The 18,327-nt window shown below is 43.0% G+C and overlaps 1 protein-coding gene across 5 annotated transcripts in view; it reads right to left on the reverse strand.

Moving 5' to 3' along the window:
- The window catches only part of LOC126212830 (treacle protein-like), a 225,546-nt gene that overhangs the window by 91,594 nt on the left and 115,625 nt on the right, over positions 1–18,327 (reverse strand). For all 5 annotated transcript variants that reach the window (XM_049940246.1, XM_049940244.1, XM_049940245.1 and 2 more), the window contains exon 4: positions 11,641–12,000. In XM_049940246.1, coding sequence (XP_049796203.1) covers positions 11,641–12,000 — 360 coding nt within the window. The remainder of the gene's footprint in view (positions 1–11,640; positions 12,001–18,327) is intronic.

Consider the following 18,327-nt stretch of genomic DNA (forward strand, 5'->3'; position numbering starts at 1 on the left):
GTGTGTGTGTGTGTGTGTGTGTGTTTGATTTTGAGGTCATAAGTCGGTTGTTGATGGGTTTCACATCTTTTAATAAAGCCAGAACTTTTTTGTCTGCAATGAAGGCCTTGCCAAATAGCACTGCTCCTTTGCCAATTTTCTGTTTGCGACGGCGTCTGAGATGACGTCGGTGTGATGGCTCTGTCCGCCGTGGTCGTCACAACTATACATTTGCTCGATTTACTCTTGATTAACCCAATCACTGGTTCCCAAGCCTTGCTAAGATTATAGCCACAGTCACGGTTTATGAGGTCGTCATTGGTGCGAATTTCGATGGCCTCTCTAACAACGCTGTCCCAGTATCTCGACGTCTGTACCAGAATCCTCGTGTGTTCATACTCCATAGCGTGATTTTCCGACAAACAATGTTCAGCGACCGCTGACTTGCTTGGATACATCAGTCGAGTGTGCCTCTGGTGTTCACGGCATCGATCCTCGACGGTACGCATCGTCTGACCAATATACGACTTGCCACGTTGACACGCTGGCCTTCCTCAAACCGAGGTCATCTTTGGCGCTCCCCACCAGTGCATGAGTTTTATTTGGAGAACAAAACACAGTTCTGACCTGGTGTTGTTGGCCAAATACCTGACGGGAATATTAAGTCCTTATGTGGGTAAATGCCCTCATTACATCCGTAATTCTGTGGATTTTGTTAAACGCCTTGATAGCTTCAGGTTGGATGAGTCAGATATCATGGTGAGTTTTGACGTCGTTTCCTTGTTTACGAGGGTACCCCTTCGAGAGTCACTAGAACTGATTAGTCAGAAGTTTGACGAGAAGACCATTGAACTTTTTAGGCATGTCTTGACCTCCACGTATTTTCTTTTTAATGGAGAATACTACGAACAAACGGAGGGAGTCGCCATGGGTAGCCCACTCTCACCGGTGGTAGCGAATTTGTACATGGAGAACTTCGAGGAGGAAGCCCTGTCGTCATCCGTATGGAAACCTACTTGCTTTTTCCGTTACGTGGACGACACGTTCGTCATCTGGCCACATGGTATGGATAAACTCCTCGACTTCCTTACACATCTAAACTCCATACACCCCAACATCAAATTCACTATGGAGACTGAAATGGAGGGTAAATTACCTTTCCTTGATGTCTTGGACAAGAGAGGGGCTGACGGCACCGTAGGTCATGGGGTGTATCGGAAGACAACGCACACTGATCTGTATTTGCACGCAGACAGCTGCCAGCACCCTTCACAGAGGAATGGGGTACTTAAAACTCTAGTACATAGGGCGCGCACTATCTCTGACGCAGAGAGTCTACCCCAGGAATTGGAACATCTGAGAACTGTATTTCGAAAAAATGGGCACTCAGAGTGGCAGATTCAACGTGCTCTCCGCCCAACCACTGCAGCACAACCTGTTGAGATGAATGAAGTCACGAGGGAGGAGGTAGGCACTGCATTTATTCCATACACAGGTGCACTCTCGGGGAAAATCGCCCGCATTTTGAAGAAACACCGGGTCGGAACTGTGTTTTGTCCTCCAAATAAAACTCGTGCACTGGTGGGGAGCGCCAAAGATGACCTCGGTTTGAGGAAGGCCGGCGTGTACCAGATTCCATGTCAATGTGGCAAGTCGTATATTGGTCAGACGATGCGTACCGTCGAGGATCGATGCCGTGAACACCAGAGGCACACTCGACTGATGTATCCGAGCAAGTCGGCGGTCGCTGAACATTGTTTGTCGGAAAATCACGCCATGGAGTATGACCGCACGAGGATTCTGATACAGACGTTGAGATACTGGGACAGCGTTGTTAGAGAGGCCAGCGAAATTCGCACCAATGACGACCACATAAACCGTGACTGTGGCTATAATCTTAGCAAGGCTTGGGAACCAGCAATCGGGTTAATCGAGAGTAAATCGAGAAAACGTATAGTTGTGACGACCACGGCGGACAGAGCCATCACACCGACGTCATCTCAGACGCCGTCGCAATCTGTTCCACCGCGCGACCGTGGCGCGGGGCGCGGACGGCGCAGTGAGCACGCCGCGGGCGGAGGGTATTTAAATCGGCCGCCGCCGCGACCGAACCCAGTTCCCCCTGAGCAGCCATAGTGTACGGATCTCCGTGCTGGCACGTTCACAGGAGCTCAGTCCGTCAGTTCACCTGATGATGGCGACACGTATGATCGCCGAAATATTGTGCCCGTTGGACACTGTAGACCGGCAGTACACCCGTGGATATTTTGATTGTAGTCTATTGTTTCTGAATCTGTGAAGCACTCCTTGCAGGACAAGAATTTGGACTTTCTGCTTTGTGAGTTCTGTTGTGAGATTGTGTATATTTCCTGCTTGAATGAGGGTCTGAATGTTGAAAGTGACAACATAAGTGTACGATTTTTGCGGAAGTTTACGAGAGGGCTTTGGCTTGCTCTTTTGTGTCTTGTCATCAATTTCCTAGCTTTTGCTAGTTGAGTAGAACCAGGGATTTTGAGTCCCTGGATCCTCTTTACAGCCACACCTCCAGGTGAATAGTGCTGACCATACTGCCACTTGCTCCAAGTCAGACGCAGCATAGATTTTGGTTGTCATTTAAGACCACAGGTGATATTTTATTTCACACCTATTTTCCAGAATTAGAAGTAGATCGGCCAACACAGGACTATGTAAATAGCTGGTTTATGACTTGATACTTTTTTCATTTTTTTGGCTTCCCAGCATGTCTTCATTCTCTGTTGTTCTCTTATTTTTTCTGTCCAAGTCCCTCCTCTTTCCTATTGTTTTCTTCTAGAAACCCTTGACCTTTTATACAGTTTTCCTGAACTCATATCTGTTTTCCATGTTTTTCTTTCTCCCAACTCCTGTACTTCTTGCTTAACTTCTGTAAATCATGAAACTTAGGTTGTTGGATTATTGTCAATGAAGTTGAATATTTTTTTGTCAGCCTCTTGTTTTATCCATTCTTTTAAAATGGCCATTAAATGTAATCCTCTGTTTTCATTGTATCTACTTTATTCGTTTTTTTTTTTTTTTTGTATTATTTTACACACACACACACACACACACACACACACATCATATTATTGTTGAGCCAATTTTTTTTCGAATTGTTGTTCTTTCTTTCTTTCTTTCTTTCTTTCTTCTCCAAATTATTTAAGTGTTTTGCAGTATTATGGTGAGGCAGCCTGGGGCATAAATACATGTGATTTTAATCACTACATTGTAAGGTCTCAGTTTTTTATTTTAACGGATAAAGATTTTTTTGTAGTATGTGTTCTTTGTTATGTGGAGTGCCACTTTCATTTTTCTGGTCCTGTTTATATTAACTGCTTTCTCCAGAGCATTTGATTGGATTATGTTTCCCAAGTATTCAAATTCTGTAACTTTCTTGATCTTCCCATATTTTGATTTCATATACAAAGGAGCACTTTAATATTGGTCATGTATATGTTTTTTTTTTTTTTTCCTTCCAAATGGAATTTGTAGTCCATTTTTTTCTGCTCTTTCATGGGAAATGTATATCTGTTTCACTGCATCTTGTAGGTCCTCTGGTAAGATTGCTAAATCAGCAAAAGCTAAGCAGTCAATTTCATGGTTATCTCTCTTTCTTCCATGTTTCACTTTATTTATTCCCTTTTCTTCTGTTCATTTTCTTCATTCTCATACTACTTTCAACAAAACATTTGTTGGGCAGCAACACAAACAATTGAAAGCTCCCCACATTTTGGCTTACTATGCGGGGTGTTCAGTAAGTAATGCAACATTATTTCTCTCAGCCAATTTAAGTTGAAAAAAATGTGAATTTTTTTGTAGGACATGGGGGGATATTTCCACTCCAGTCCATACAGTTTCATGAAATTCAATAGGTTGAGGTGCTATGTACAGCCGTGAAAAAACTTCTGTAATGGAGGTGCATTCCAAACAGAGGGCTGTCATTGAGCATTGCAGGTATTCATAAGCGCTTGCAGACTGTCTACAGAGACATAGCTGTGAACAAAAGTGTGGCGCGTCATTCTATATAGCTGTGATTACTGCAATGTGAGAACAAGCGGGCATTCTGATTTGAGGTGACTGACAGATCATAATAAAATATCTCACTGCTCAACTGGACGTCTCTGTTGTAGTGCTGAAACACTCATCCAGCAGTCGGGGTACTCAGAGAAAAGTGCCAGCTGGGTTCGTCACCACCTGGCAGAAGGCCACACAGAGCAACAAAGTACCATCCTAGTGGAATTGTATCCAAAAATGTGAGGAATAATATGCTGTATTGGAATCCTGAATGAAAACGAGAAACTTTCAGGGGAGGAAAAAACCACACACATGCCAAAGAAACTGGTTTAGGCATGTGTATTCAACTACAGATGTGTGTTAACAGGCAGAATATGGAGATGATATCGGCAACATTTATATGAGACAACAAGTATTTGGCGCAATTGTTAGATCGGTTACTCCTGCTATAATCACAGGTTATCAAGATTTATGCGAGTTTGAACACTGTGTTATAGTCAGTGCACGAGCGATGGGACAAAGAATCTCCGAGGGGTAGCGATGAAGTGGGTATTTTCCCATACGACCATTTCACAAGTGTACCACGAACATCAGAAAGCCTGTAAAACATCAAATCTCCGGCACTGCTGCGGCTGGGAAAATATCCTGCAAGAACAGGATCAACGACGACTGAAGAGAATCGTTCAACGTGACATAAATTCAACCCTTCTGCAAATTGCTGCAGATTTCAATGCCGGGCCACCGACAAATGTCAGCGTGTGAACCTTTCAACGAAACATCATCGGCTTTCGGAGCCGAAAACTCACTCGTGTGCCCTCGATGACTGCACGGCACAAAGCTTTACGCCTCACCTGGGCCCATCGACACCGACATTGGACTGTTGATGACCGGAAACATGTTGCCTGGTTGGACGAGTCTCGTTTCAAATTGTATCGAGTGGATGGACGCTTACGGTTATGGAGACAACCTCATGAATCCACGGACCCAGCATGTCAGCAAGGGACCGTTCAAGTGGATGGAGGTTCTGCAATGGTGTGGTGTGAGTGAGGTTGTAGTGAAATGGGATGCCCGGTACATCTAGATATGACTGACAGGTGACATGTCTGTAAGCATCCTGTCTGATCACCTGCATCCATTCATGTCCATTGTACATTCCGACGGACTTGAGCAATTCCACCAGGACAATGCAACACCTCACAGATCCAAATTGCTACAGAGAGGTTCCAACGTACTTACTCTCTTCTAAGTTTAAACACTTCTCCTGGCTACCAAACTCCCCAGATATGAACATTATTGAGTATATCTGGGATGCCTCGCAACATGCTATTCAATTCAGAAGAGATCTCCACCTCCTCGATGTCTTACGGATTTATGGTTAGCCCTGCAGGATTCGTGGTGTCAGTTCCCTCCAGCACTACTTCAGTTATTAGTCGAGCCATGCCACGTTGTGTTGTGGCACTTCTGCATGCTTGTGGGGTCTCTACACGATATTAGGCAGGTGTACCAGTATCTTTGGTTCTAGAGAGGGAGAGAGGGAGAGAGAGAGAGAGAGAGAGAGAGAGAGAGAGAGAGAGAGAGAGAGAGAGAGAGAGTAAAAAAAGATATTAGCTCAAACTTGCATATGAATCAACAGTTGCCAGGTTATGAAGTGATACTGCCACACTGATCTGAGCAGCAATTGTGATACACTAACAGTATCTTGCCTACAGATGTGTTCAATAATTCATGGTCCCACCAAAAGTCTTTGCAGTTACTACACAAATGCCCCCTCAGTCCCTCAAGAATAATGTCAAAATCTTGCTGTGATATTTTTGTGAATACTTGAAAAACCTTTGTATTTCTTCCATCATCTTTTTACAACAATAACCTGCACATTGTTATAGTGGTGTGCACATGAGAAGGTTGGGCATTGCACACTGGCAAGGGGCAGTGTTCCATGTGGCAATCCCGCCAATAGCATCATTCTGCCATATCTGCCTGCAGCATGTGGTTAGGGGTGCATGCAGAATATGTAGCATTGATTTTTCATGTCATTTTAGGTATGGTGAGATTAATTTACCAACTATAATGTTCGTTATGGACGGTATAAAGCAAAGATGACAAATTTTAACATTAAGAAGCAACAGAGATTTTTTTTCCGAGTGTATAAATTCTACTAGGTAGAATCAGAAGCAGAAGATGTTCCACTTATCCAGCACTGCCAGTTACTTGGGTAGCCAATAGAGTCCTGTGTGACTGAGTATGTGAGCATGAAGAGAAAGGTGGTAGGAGCACAGCCTAACTGGATAGGCTACCCACACCAGTTAATATCAGAACAAGAAGTTACGTTCACGTTACGAAGAAAAGGGAAAGGTTGGGATCAACCACGCAACAAAATGCCGTCCATTATCGCGGAATTATTAATAAAACATCTGCCGCAATAGTTGATATGAGGACTTCCACAGAATCAGAGGCATTATTTCACACAGCACATTACATAAACACAGATTAGTCTCTGGTGAATGTTTTACTTACAAGTAAATTGCCAAACATTAAGAAGATGGAAGTAAATATCATGAAGAAAATATGAGAGAGGATGGCTGTCTGCCACTTTCTGGCAGACGTGCCGCATAACTCGGTTTTTGTATCTGACCAGGGCACCAATATAATAAAAACCTAAAGAGTCACAAAATATTTCTTTGTGATGCTTATTGTATGCAGCACTTAACCACATTTTCGAAGAATGCAGCTTCTTCTTGAATGGAGCCACGAACAATGCAGGAACAACAAATACTGCAAAGTACATGAAGAAAAATGGTTTCTCTTACCTCTGATATCATATTTGAAATGAGATCAGTACATGCTGGAACAGCTTGTACATGATGCTGGAGCCTTACTCAGTATATCAAAGTTTCTGTGTTAGTTATTGAGAGAAGTCCACTTACAGAATAAAGGAATGTGATGATGGGCTTTCAGAAAAAATTGTTGATCTCGTGGAACCAACTAAAGAGGGGACAGGTGAATCAGAAAGGGGGGTGTGGGGGGAGCTACAATCAAGTTAGTCTTTCTTTGGTTACAGAACAAATCTTCAGTGTCCATTAAAATGACTGAGATATGAGTTAAATTACTGCAGCCCGAAGCACTGTTCTGTATGATGTATACTAACAGATAAGTATTTTCTAGTAAGAGGTAAAAAGGATTAAAAATTGGGCTCTGTCTTTTGTACATGAGATGATTGTAATTACTTCAAACCATGAAACTGCTACTTTCTTTCGGTTATCTTTCCATCGCGACAATCTGTTTGACATAAGCAGGAAATTCTTAGCGATATGCTACAAAGCATGCTAGTTTTGTAGGTAGGCCTACTACATGTAATCGTTAACATAAATGTTTTTGTGTAGTTATTGCTTAGTGTCTTGTAGACAAATGGAATTCCCCCCACATACATTATCATGTAGTTCTATATCTCTTCTCTCTCTACTGTTTATAAACATACAGCATCCAAGTACAGTGCCCTTGCCACCCACACAGAGATTGGTTCTAGAACTGGAAGAACAACAAATTTTCCACTGCAGATGAAGTAGATCTCTATATTTTAATGCATGTGGGAGTTCATGATATCTTAAAATGGTGGTGCAGACATGATAAGCATCTACCTGGGATGGCTGTCGTTACAAGCCATATGTTATGTATAACAGCAATAAACACACCTAATGAACAGCGCTTTAGTAAAGCTGGCATGTTATAAACACCTCAGCACAGCCAATTAAATCCATATTGTGTCAGTGATCTACTGCTGATCAACAGTAACTATAAATTTTCTTAACATGATAAACTACTACGAAAAGTTACAGCTGTAAATGTATGATGTTCTTCATGTTTTTTTTTTTTTTTTTTTTTTTTTTTTTTTTTTTTTTCCTTGACAGTTCATCTCCTACATATCAGGAATAGGATTTATTTAATGTGTACATAGTTTCCCGTTTCTGACAAGCAGAAGAAAGCTCCTATTTGGAAACGAGTCATTTTTTTCTGCACTTGTATTATTTTCCACGTGCTGTACGAAATTAAGTGTGGCACATAAGCACTCTTGGAAAGATTACTTTTGTGTTAACACAGAGAAAGAGAGAGAGAGAGAGAGAGAGAGAGAGAGAGAGAGCACACCCTGGTGATGCCACAAAGTGTTCTCCATTTCCTCTTTGTGAAATGTGTCGTACAGCCACCTTGTAATGTGCATACTAAACAGACTTCTGCCTTTAGCGTCCTATGACTGTGGATTCTACGGCTGGGATATTTTTACCAGCAATACGCCATCCCCAGACACAATACCTTATTTTTCTGTTATAGTCCAACATGTTTCAGACCAACAACTCCATTTTCAAGGGTTGCAGTGAAGTTTTTGGGCATTACACCAGTTCATCGTCAAGTAGTAAATAAAAGGCGCAGTTGTTACTTTTACAATAAAAGTGCCTTGGAGAAGATTAATGAGCAAATAAAGTATTACGGAGTGGGAACAGTTTAATTAAAAGATTTTGAAGTGGGGACATTCCAAACAAATTTTGTTGTAGTGAGATCACACTTTACTGATTTCCATAGCCTTACATATTTCTTTTTTCGTCACATCATTTATTAGTGTTTATTCCAAGTTACCAAGCATCCAAAACAAATATATATGAAAGGATTTTATTTTTGTTCAAAAGACAAAGTTCAATCACAATTATTAAAACTGTAAATGTTGTATGGCATTGTTGGCTGGAATATCTCAGTACACGGTTTCACCTAACTGTCGGGAAGTGTGTTCTTCCTCTGTACACATTGGCCCCTTTACAGCACGTATGTGAGAGTTGTGTTGTAGGTGAGTGTAAAGACGCAGTCACAAGTTCAGTATTTATTGCACAATAATACTGACTGTCTGCAAGTGATACTGGCAGTTTGCGGAATATATCGTAGAAGATTGCAGAGCTTTAGAAGTGCTGACACGTGTTCAGTATGTTGTGCAATATATTTTACTGCGTAAGAGTGATAGTGCTCAGCGTATGGCAGCTCCTGCCAAGACTTCACAATTTGCAGATGTGTAAACACCACAGCGACATTATACGAATGTCAGGAAAGGCAGAGACAATGAATCATCTGTCGAAATGCATTCAAGTGGGACATTTTATTACCTATTTCATGCTTATTCGACCAAAGAAAAATTCAACGAAAGTGTTTAAGTTGAGAACTGTGGTAGGGAAGGCAAATGGTTGACTTCAGTTTATTGGGAGTATTTTATGAAAGAGTGGTTCACCTGTAAGGAAGACTGCTTATAGGACGTCGGTGCAACTTATTCTCGAGTACTGCTCTAGTTCTCCGGATCCATACCAGGTTGGATTGAAGAAAGACATCAAAGTAATTCAGAGGCGGGCTGCCAGATTGGTTACCGGCAGGTCCGAACAACACGTAAGTGTTACAGAGATGCTTCGGGAACTTAAATGGGAATACTTGGAGGGAAGGTGACATTCTTTTTGAGATACACAACTGAGAAAATTTAGAGAACCGGCATTTGAAGCTGACGGCAGTACGAGTCTACTGCCACCGACATACATTGCTCGTAAGGACCGAGAAGATAAGACACAAAAAATTATGGCTCATGTGGAGCATATAGACAGTCATTTCCCCTTGCTCTATTTCTGAGTGGATTAGGAATGGAAATGACAAGCAGTGGTCCAGGGTACTCTCCGCCAACACCATACGGTGGCTCGCAGAGTATAGATGTAGATGTAGAAAAGCAGGAAAAATACACTGCAACTGCTTATTTGTTCATTTCAGAAGTTTGGATGTTTTATTGCAGAAATACACACACCAATAAAAGTTTTGCATCACCCCAGTTCTCAGAACTCCTGAAAATAGACGTCGACTGTGGATATTGCATCACAGACACAGTCCCTTTGACTGCACAGAGGTGTCACTAAAACCGCCCAAAGATGTAAACAACCATCCACGAGCAGCGCCTATTAGATGGAGGGGGTCCGACAGCCGATCAGTTCCAGTCATTCCAGCAGGAAGGAGGTACACAGCTCGTGTTGTCCGTAGTTCAACCGTGCCTAGACAGTCAATACCGTGGTTCAATGGCGACCGCATTGTTACTTTGTGCCAGGAAGGTCTCTCGACAAGGGAAGTGTCCAGGTATCTCGAAGTGAACCAAAGCGATGTTGTTCGGACATGAAGGAGATACAGCGAGACAGGAACTGTCAATGACGACACACCTCGCTCAGGTTGCCCGAGGGCTACTACTGCAGAGGATGACTGCTACCTACGGATTTAGGCTCAGAGGAACCCTGACAGCAATGCCACCACGTTGAGTAATGCTTTTCGTGCAGCCACAGGACGTCATGTTTCAACTCAAACTGCATGCAATAGGCTGCACGATGTGCAACTTCACTCCCAACGTCCACGGCGAGGTCCATCTTTGCAACCACAACACCGTGCAGCGCAATACAAATGGGCCCAACATGCTGAATGGACCACGTTCTCTTCACCGATGAATACCACATATACCTTCAACTAGACAATCGTCGGAGACGTGTTTGGAGGCAACCCGGTCAGGCTGAATGCCTTAGACACACTGTCCAGTGAGTGCAGCAAGGTCTGGATGCCCCAGACACATAGTCCAGTGAGTGCAGCAAGATGGAGGTTCCCTGCTGTTTTGGGGTGGCATTATGTGGGGCCGACGTACGCTGCTGGTGATCATGGAAGGCACCGTAATGGCTGTATGATACATGACTGCCACCCTCTAACCGATAGTGCAACCACATGGGCAGCATATTGGAGATGCACTCGTCTTCATGGACGACAATTCGTGCCTCCATCGTGCACATCTTGTGAATGACTTCCTTCAGGATAATGACATCAGTCGACAAGTGGCCAGCACGTTCTCCAGACACGAACTCTATCGAACAGCCTGGGATAGATTGAAAAGCCCTTTTTATGGACGACGTGATCCACCAACCACTCTGAGGGATCTACGCTGAATCGCCATTGACAAGTGGGACTATCTGGACCCAAGTGCCTTGATGAACTTGTGGATTGTATGCCATGACGAATACAGGCATGCATCAATGCAAAAAGATGTGCTGCTGGGCATTACAGGTACTGGTGTATATATCAATCTGGACCACCACCTCTGAAGGTCTCATTGTATGGTGGTACAACATGCAATGTGTGGTTTCGTGAGCAATAAAAAGGGCGGAAATTATGTTTATGTTGATCTCTATTCCCATTTTCTGTACAGGTTCTGCAACTCTCGTAACTGAGCTGATGCAAAACTTTTTTGATGTGTGTAGATAACAGCACTACCTTCCTATCATCCACAGTAATGTATTTTAATCTTTCAGCTTTACAGATCACTCCCAGCTTTGTTGAAGTTGAAACCTTACAAATATACGAACAGCATCTCTTCTTATAACGAGGTTCACCATTCACTGAAAGATTCCTCATTCCTTAACAAATTCTGATAGTCATCCAGCTCTGCTGCAAGTTCTTTAAACATGGAAGTATGGTGATATGTTGAACACCTTCCAAGTTGCCTTTTCACCCATTGCATGTCCCTCCCATTTCCTTGCGTCTACACTCGTGCAGCCTTTCCTTCGGAGACGAGACAGAACGGAACACACTCACCTGACGCCGCCTTCTGTGTGGGTGCAGCGCGGTCCCGGAGGGGCAGGGGTGTCGGCCCGCCGTTCCCACGACTTGCGGCGCAGGACCGCGCACACCCCGCGGTGCCGGTGGTAGCGCCACGTGGCGCGCAGCTTCTCCTCCGCGTCGTACTGGCTCCGCTGCGGTGTGCCCCGTCCACTGCTCCTGCCGGGGACCGCATCCGACGTGGAACCCCGTTCCGACAGGCCCGTCCGCTCCGAGTTCTCGTCCCCGGCCTCTGCCGCGAGCTGACGTTCCTTTGCCGCGTCGGCTTCGGCCTGGCGTTCCAGTTTCAGCTCGTGTAAGTATCTGCGTCGACCCTCGCGCAGTAGGTGTTGTAACCTGTAAAAACAAAATTCACAAACAGTCAGAAAATTGGCAGTCCACACCAGCGTTTGCTGATAAGGCATACTGGGTGAATCCTAACTCCTCTGAAAAAAAATCAGAAACTCTCGATATTTTCCGAGTGTTTTGGTATAAGAGATCCAGGGTCTCTCGTGGCTTATTCAAAATAATATGATAATTATGATTTCGTTTTTGCAGAAATACCCTCACAAAAGTGAAAAAGCTTGTAACATGTAATTACCATAAATAGGAAATACTCAGTTTCTCAGGGGTGGCCATGTACAGATGAAAAATTGGCCAGGTCTGAGTAGGACTCGTGCACTGAGTGTTCCGTAAAAACTTCATTATGTACGAGGGCAGTTCAATAAGTAATGCAACACATTTTTTTCTCGGCCAATTTTGGTTGAAAAAACTGAAAATTTCTTGTGGAATATTTTCAAACATTCCCGCTTCGTCTCGTATAGTTTCATTGACTTCCGACAGGTGGCAGCGCTGTACGGAGCTGTTAAAATGGCGTCTGTAACGGATGTGCGTTGCAAACAACGGGCAGTGATCGAGTTTCTTTTGGCGGAAAACCAGGGCATCTCAGATACTCATAGGCGCTTGCAGAATGTCTACGGTGATCTGGCAGTGGACAAAAGCACGGTGAGTCGTTGAGCAAAGCGTGTGTCATCATCGCCGCGAGGTCAAGCGAGACTGTCTGATCTCCCGCATGCGGGCCGGCCGTGCACAGCTGTGACTCCTGCAATGGCGGAGCGTGCGAACACACTCGTTCGAGATGATCGACGGATCACCATCAAACAACTCAGTGCTCAACTTGACATCTCTGTTGGTAGTGCTGTCACAATTGTTCACCAGTTGCGATATTCAAAGGTTTGTTCCCGTTGGGTCCCTCGTTGTCTAACCGAACACCATAAAGAGCAAAGGAGAACCATCTGTGCGGAATTGCTTGCTCGTCATGTGGCTGAGGGTGACAATTTCTTGTCAAAGATTGTTACAGACGATGAAACATGGGTTCATCACTTCGAACCTGAAACAAAACGGCAATCAATGGAGTGGCGCCACACCCACTCCCCTACCAAGAAAAAGTTTAAAGCCATACCCTCAGCCGGTAAAGTCACGGTTACAGTCTTCTGGGACGCTGAAGGGGTTATTCTGTTCGATGTCCTTCCCCACGGTCAAACGATCAACTCTGAAGTGTATTGTGCTACTCTTCAGAAATTGAAGAAATGACTTCAGCGTGTTCGTAGGCACAAAAATCAGAACGAACTTCTCCTTCTTCATGACAACACAAGACCTCACACAAGTCTTCGCACCCGAGAGGAGCTCACAAAACTTCAGTGGACTGTTCTTCCTCATGCACCCTACAGCCCCGATCTCGCACCGTCGGATTTCCACATGTTTGGCCCAATGAAGGACGCAATCCGTGGGAGGCACTACGCGGATGATGAAGAATTTATTGATGCAGTACGACGTTGGCTCCGACATCGACCAGTGGAATGGTACCGTGCAGGCATACAGGCCCTCATTTCAAGGTGGCGTAAGGCCGTAGCATTGAATGGAGATTACGTTGAAAAATAGTGTTGTGTAGCTAAAAGATTGGGGAATAACCTGGTGTATTTCAATGCTGAATAAAACAACCCCTGTTTCAGAAAAAAAATGTGTTGCATTACTTATTGAACTGCCCTCGTATACAGACAGTTCGTCTACTTCAGGAATAGAGAATCTCAACAATTTTTGCATGTTTCCGACATTGATACTGATAAGACATACGTGTGTGGGGGTACCACAACTTTCGAGACTGTTTTAATTTCAAGTCTGAAGTCTGATAACAAATGACAAAAGAATTTTTTTGTGGGATATAATTACAAATTAACAGTTTTCAAATTTTTTCCCCTTTACTTGAACTGTGAAACCTTGATCCTTGCGAAATATCACTTTTCTAAGCCACTGGGAAATACACTGTAGGTTTTGATGAGTGAGTTTGCAAGTATCAAAATATGCGACATAAATGGTCAAACCTTTCAATTGCATTGATTTAGAAGTTAATGTTTATTATGTCACCAAGGTAACACAGACCCTAGTATGTGACATTAATTTTGAACATGATATGTCAACCTCTTCTTGAGAAAAAGGGGGTCTTAACACACGGATGAAAGATAAGAGTCACATAAGGAATGACAAAAAAAAAAAAAAAATTTCATGTACAGCTGAGTCCCGCTAATCCGAATCCCGGTAATCCGAACATGAAAAATGTTAGTCTAAGTATGGAACACTGTATGGTAAACTGCTGTACAAGCACACTATTTTAATTTACACAGTACAGTAAACATGGTATTAGAAAAATTGGCAAGAAAACATTAGGTTTAAACAATGCATAACAATGTAAGAAAAGCTGTCAAACTTACTAAAATACAGCAGACATTTTATCCCTACTATTCAGATGACGAAAACTCAGTCATTGTTTTTTGGCATAATGAAGACAGTCTGTTATATGACACACAGTTGCGCCATCATCTCATAAACATCAGATCAGCAGGTGTAGCAGTAGGTAGTTGCTCCAAATAAAGTAGCGCGAGGTGAAGGGCTTTCGCTGTGTCACTGTGTGGCACCAGCTCTCCTTTGTCGCTCTCGTGTAACTTCCGTCACAGTAGTCCACTTCTTCCTGGTCTCGAGTCACAGCAGCGACTAAATCAGCATCAGTAAGGTTCACCACACATGCCCCATCCACTGACATCCACTCATCTACGTCTCCTTCACTAGCTTTTTCACACCCAGCGATTGCCTGCATCATTTGTAGTAGATTTTCCTCTTCATTTTCAACTAGGTTCTCCTGAAATTCAAGAGATGTCCACAGTTTTCTCCATGATTTTCTAGGAGTATTTCCTGAAATATTCTGCCATTCCTCAGCGGCCCAATAAATAATATCCTCCACATTGGTATTTTTTATTTTGTCCACTAAAGGAATGCCATCATCTTGGATCAGCATTCTTAAAAATTGTATTCTGTAAACCAGTTTCAATGTTTGATCCATCGGCTGTAGAAGTGGTGTAACATTCGGTGGCAAAAACTTCGCCACAATTTCTCCATCACATAATTCCTCAGTGTTGGGGTGAGATGGCGCATTATCAATCAAAAGAATTGCGCGGGGAGACAAATGATTTTCCTTAGAAAACCGTCGAACAGACTATTCTTTGAACAGCTTATCATTCATCCGTGCTTTTTTTTTTTTTTTTTTTTTTTTTTGCGATAAAATACGGGCACAGACTTGATGTTGCAGTTTTTGAAAGGTCTGGGTCTAGCAGCTTGTGATTACCAGCAGAGTTGCTGCATGCTAATAAAGCCACACGATCTTTGCACATTTTAAAACCATGAGCATGGTCTTCTGCTTTTTGTTCGCAATGCCCTAAAATTAAGGCCAGTCTCGTCAGTGTTATTAATTTGTCGGACAGAATACTTTCTCTCTCTCATAATTTTTTCAAACTCACCCAAGTATTCCTTTGCTGCATCACACTCAGAAGAAAGCTTCTCTCCAGTAATTGTTAGCTGACAGATTTAATGACAGTTTTTAAATCAGTCCAACCAACCTGTACTTGCACTAAAAGACTCATCACTATTCATTAACTTATTCAGGTAAATTGCCTTCTCCTGAACCAGTGCTCCACTCAAAGGAGTTCCCCTTTCCTTTTCCTGAATAAAGGAAAAGAGCTTTATCCACTTTATCGTACTGGGACTGTTTCAAAGTCTGCCAAATTTTGAGTGTTTTTCCCGAAGACATTGCAAGGGACTGTTCAAGCTTACTCAGTTCTTCTTCCAATCACAAATGGTAGCTTTACCAACACCCAGTTCTGTTGCCAGTTTAGATACATTCTCACCATTGTCTATCCATTTCAAAGCATTCAGTTTTTCTTAGAGAGTTAACATTGAATGTCTACATTTACTTATGAGGAAAATATGTATGCCACTACACCTGAACGAATACAATACAACTGTTACACGTGCAATCGATAACCAACATAACCAAGCGCTTTGCGAGCCAACTGGGAGTGCACTGACCTCAGACACTACAAAGGTAGTGAGAGTGAGCTATTGTTCCCATTTGTTACCACGGTGTACCTACTAATCTGCTCGGTATACTTCATTCTAGAAACTCGTCACTGTAATTCTAATCCGAACAAATCGGTAATCCGAACAAGGTGGGATCCCAACTAGTTCGTTAATCCGAATCTACTGTAATATAATTACAAACTTACTGTTTCAGATTTTTTCCTTTGGATGTACTGTGAAACCCTTTTTGAAAAATTTCAAGGTTCTAGGCCAATGGGTAACCTGTTATTTTGATGAGTGAGTCTGCTAGTATCAAAAAATGTGACAAACGGCCATATCTTTTGACACCACCAACTTATAAGCTAATGTTTATTATACCATCAATGGACAATAGGCCTTAGTATTTGACATAAATTTTAACTTGATATGTCTACCTGTTCTCTGACAAGGGAACCTCCCCATCGCACCCCCCTCAGATTTAGTTATAAGTTGGCACAGTGGATAGGCCTCGAAAAACTGAAAACAGATGAATTGAGAAAACAGGAAGAAGTTGTGTGGAACTGTGAAAAAATAAGCAAAATATACAAACTGAGTAGTTCATGGGAAGATAGGCAACGTCAAGGAGAGAGAAAACGCAGGAGCGCCGTGGTCTCGTGGTAACGTGAGTAGCTGCGGAACGAAAGGTCCATGGTTCAAATCTTCCATCAAGTAATGAGTTTAATTTTTTATTTTCAGTTTATGTGACAAACTCTTATGTTTTCATCACTTTTTTGGGAGTGATTATCACATCCACAAGAAAACCTAAATCGGGCAAGGTAGAAGAATCTTTTTACCCCTTCGCCAAGTTAGGTGGGTCGACAACATATTCCTGTCATGTGACGCACATGCCGTCACCAGTGTCGTATAGAATATATCAGATGTGTTTTCCTGTGGGGGAATCAGTTGACGTATGGCCTTGCGATCAAATGTTTTCGGTTCCCATTGGAGAGGCACGTCCTTTTGTCTACTAATCGCACGGTTTTGTGATGCGGTCGCAAAACACAGACACTAAACTTATTACAGTGAACAAATACGTCAATGAACGAACGGACAGATAATAACTATGCAAAAATAAAGAAAATAAAATTTTCACTCAAGGGAAGACTTGAACCAAGGACCTCTAGTTCAGCAGCTGCTCACGCTACCACCAGACCACGACGCTCCTGAGCAAAGTCTGTCCATGATGTTGCCCATGCGACCCGTGGACTACTCTTGCCATATTTTGCTTATTTTTTCACAGTTCCACACAACTTCTTCCTGTTTTCTCAATTGATCTGTGTTCAATTTATCAAGGCCTATCCACTGTGCCAACTTATAACTAAATCTGAGGGGGGTGCGATGGGGAGGTTCCCTTGTGAGAAAAAGGGTTTTTAACAGTCGGACAGGCAGATTGACAACAAAGTGATCCTATATGGATCGAGTTTTTACCAACTGAGCCACAGAACCCTACAAAGTAGTGCGATTTCCTTGCCATCACTGTAGGAGCAGCTCAGCATAGTGTCATCATGCTCCTCCTCTACTGCATTGGTGAATATCAGTCAACTCTGCACCACTAAACCCAGTGCTCAACTTGTAAAAAATGAGGTTCCGATACTGTGACCTTCGACAGGGTGTTTTTTAAATGTAGACTTCTCGAAACGTTATTTTAACCCTTTTCTGAGCGTTTTAGAGGTGTGACTATGCCTGTTTTACATCGATCGAACGTAGCAGAAGCTCTGTCATATCACATATCAAAATCTGCGGTTCTTATCTTTTTTTCGTCAGAGGTACTGGTATGGCATACTGGTGCATAGTGTCACAAACTGGGCACTGAACTGACATATCCATATAACTGAGTACCATTGTTAATGAACTGCTGGGAAAATAAACTTGAGACAGAACTGAGCAGTTGTTGTGGTCTTCAGTCCTGAGACTGGTTTGATGCAGCTCTCCATGCTACTCTATCCTGTGCAAGCTTCTTCATCTCCCAGTACCTACTGCAACCTACATCCTTCTGAATCTGCTTAGTGTATTCATCTCTTGGTCGCCCTCTACGATTTTTACCCTCCACGCTGCCCTCCAATGCTAAATTTGTGATCCCTTGATGCCTCAAAACATGTCCTACCAACCGATCCCTTCATCTAGTCAAGTTGTGCCACAAACTTCTCTTCTCCCCAATCCTATTCAATACCTCCTCATTAGTTATGTGATCTACCCACCTTATCTTCAGCATTCTTCTGTAGCACCACATTTCGAAAG

This window comes from Schistocerca nitens, chromosome 11 (genome assembly GCF_023898315.1).
Source record: "Schistocerca nitens isolate TAMUIC-IGC-003100 chromosome 11, iqSchNite1.1, whole genome shotgun sequence".
Classification (NCBI taxonomy): domain Eukaryota; kingdom Metazoa; phylum Arthropoda; class Insecta; order Orthoptera; family Acrididae; genus Schistocerca; species Schistocerca nitens.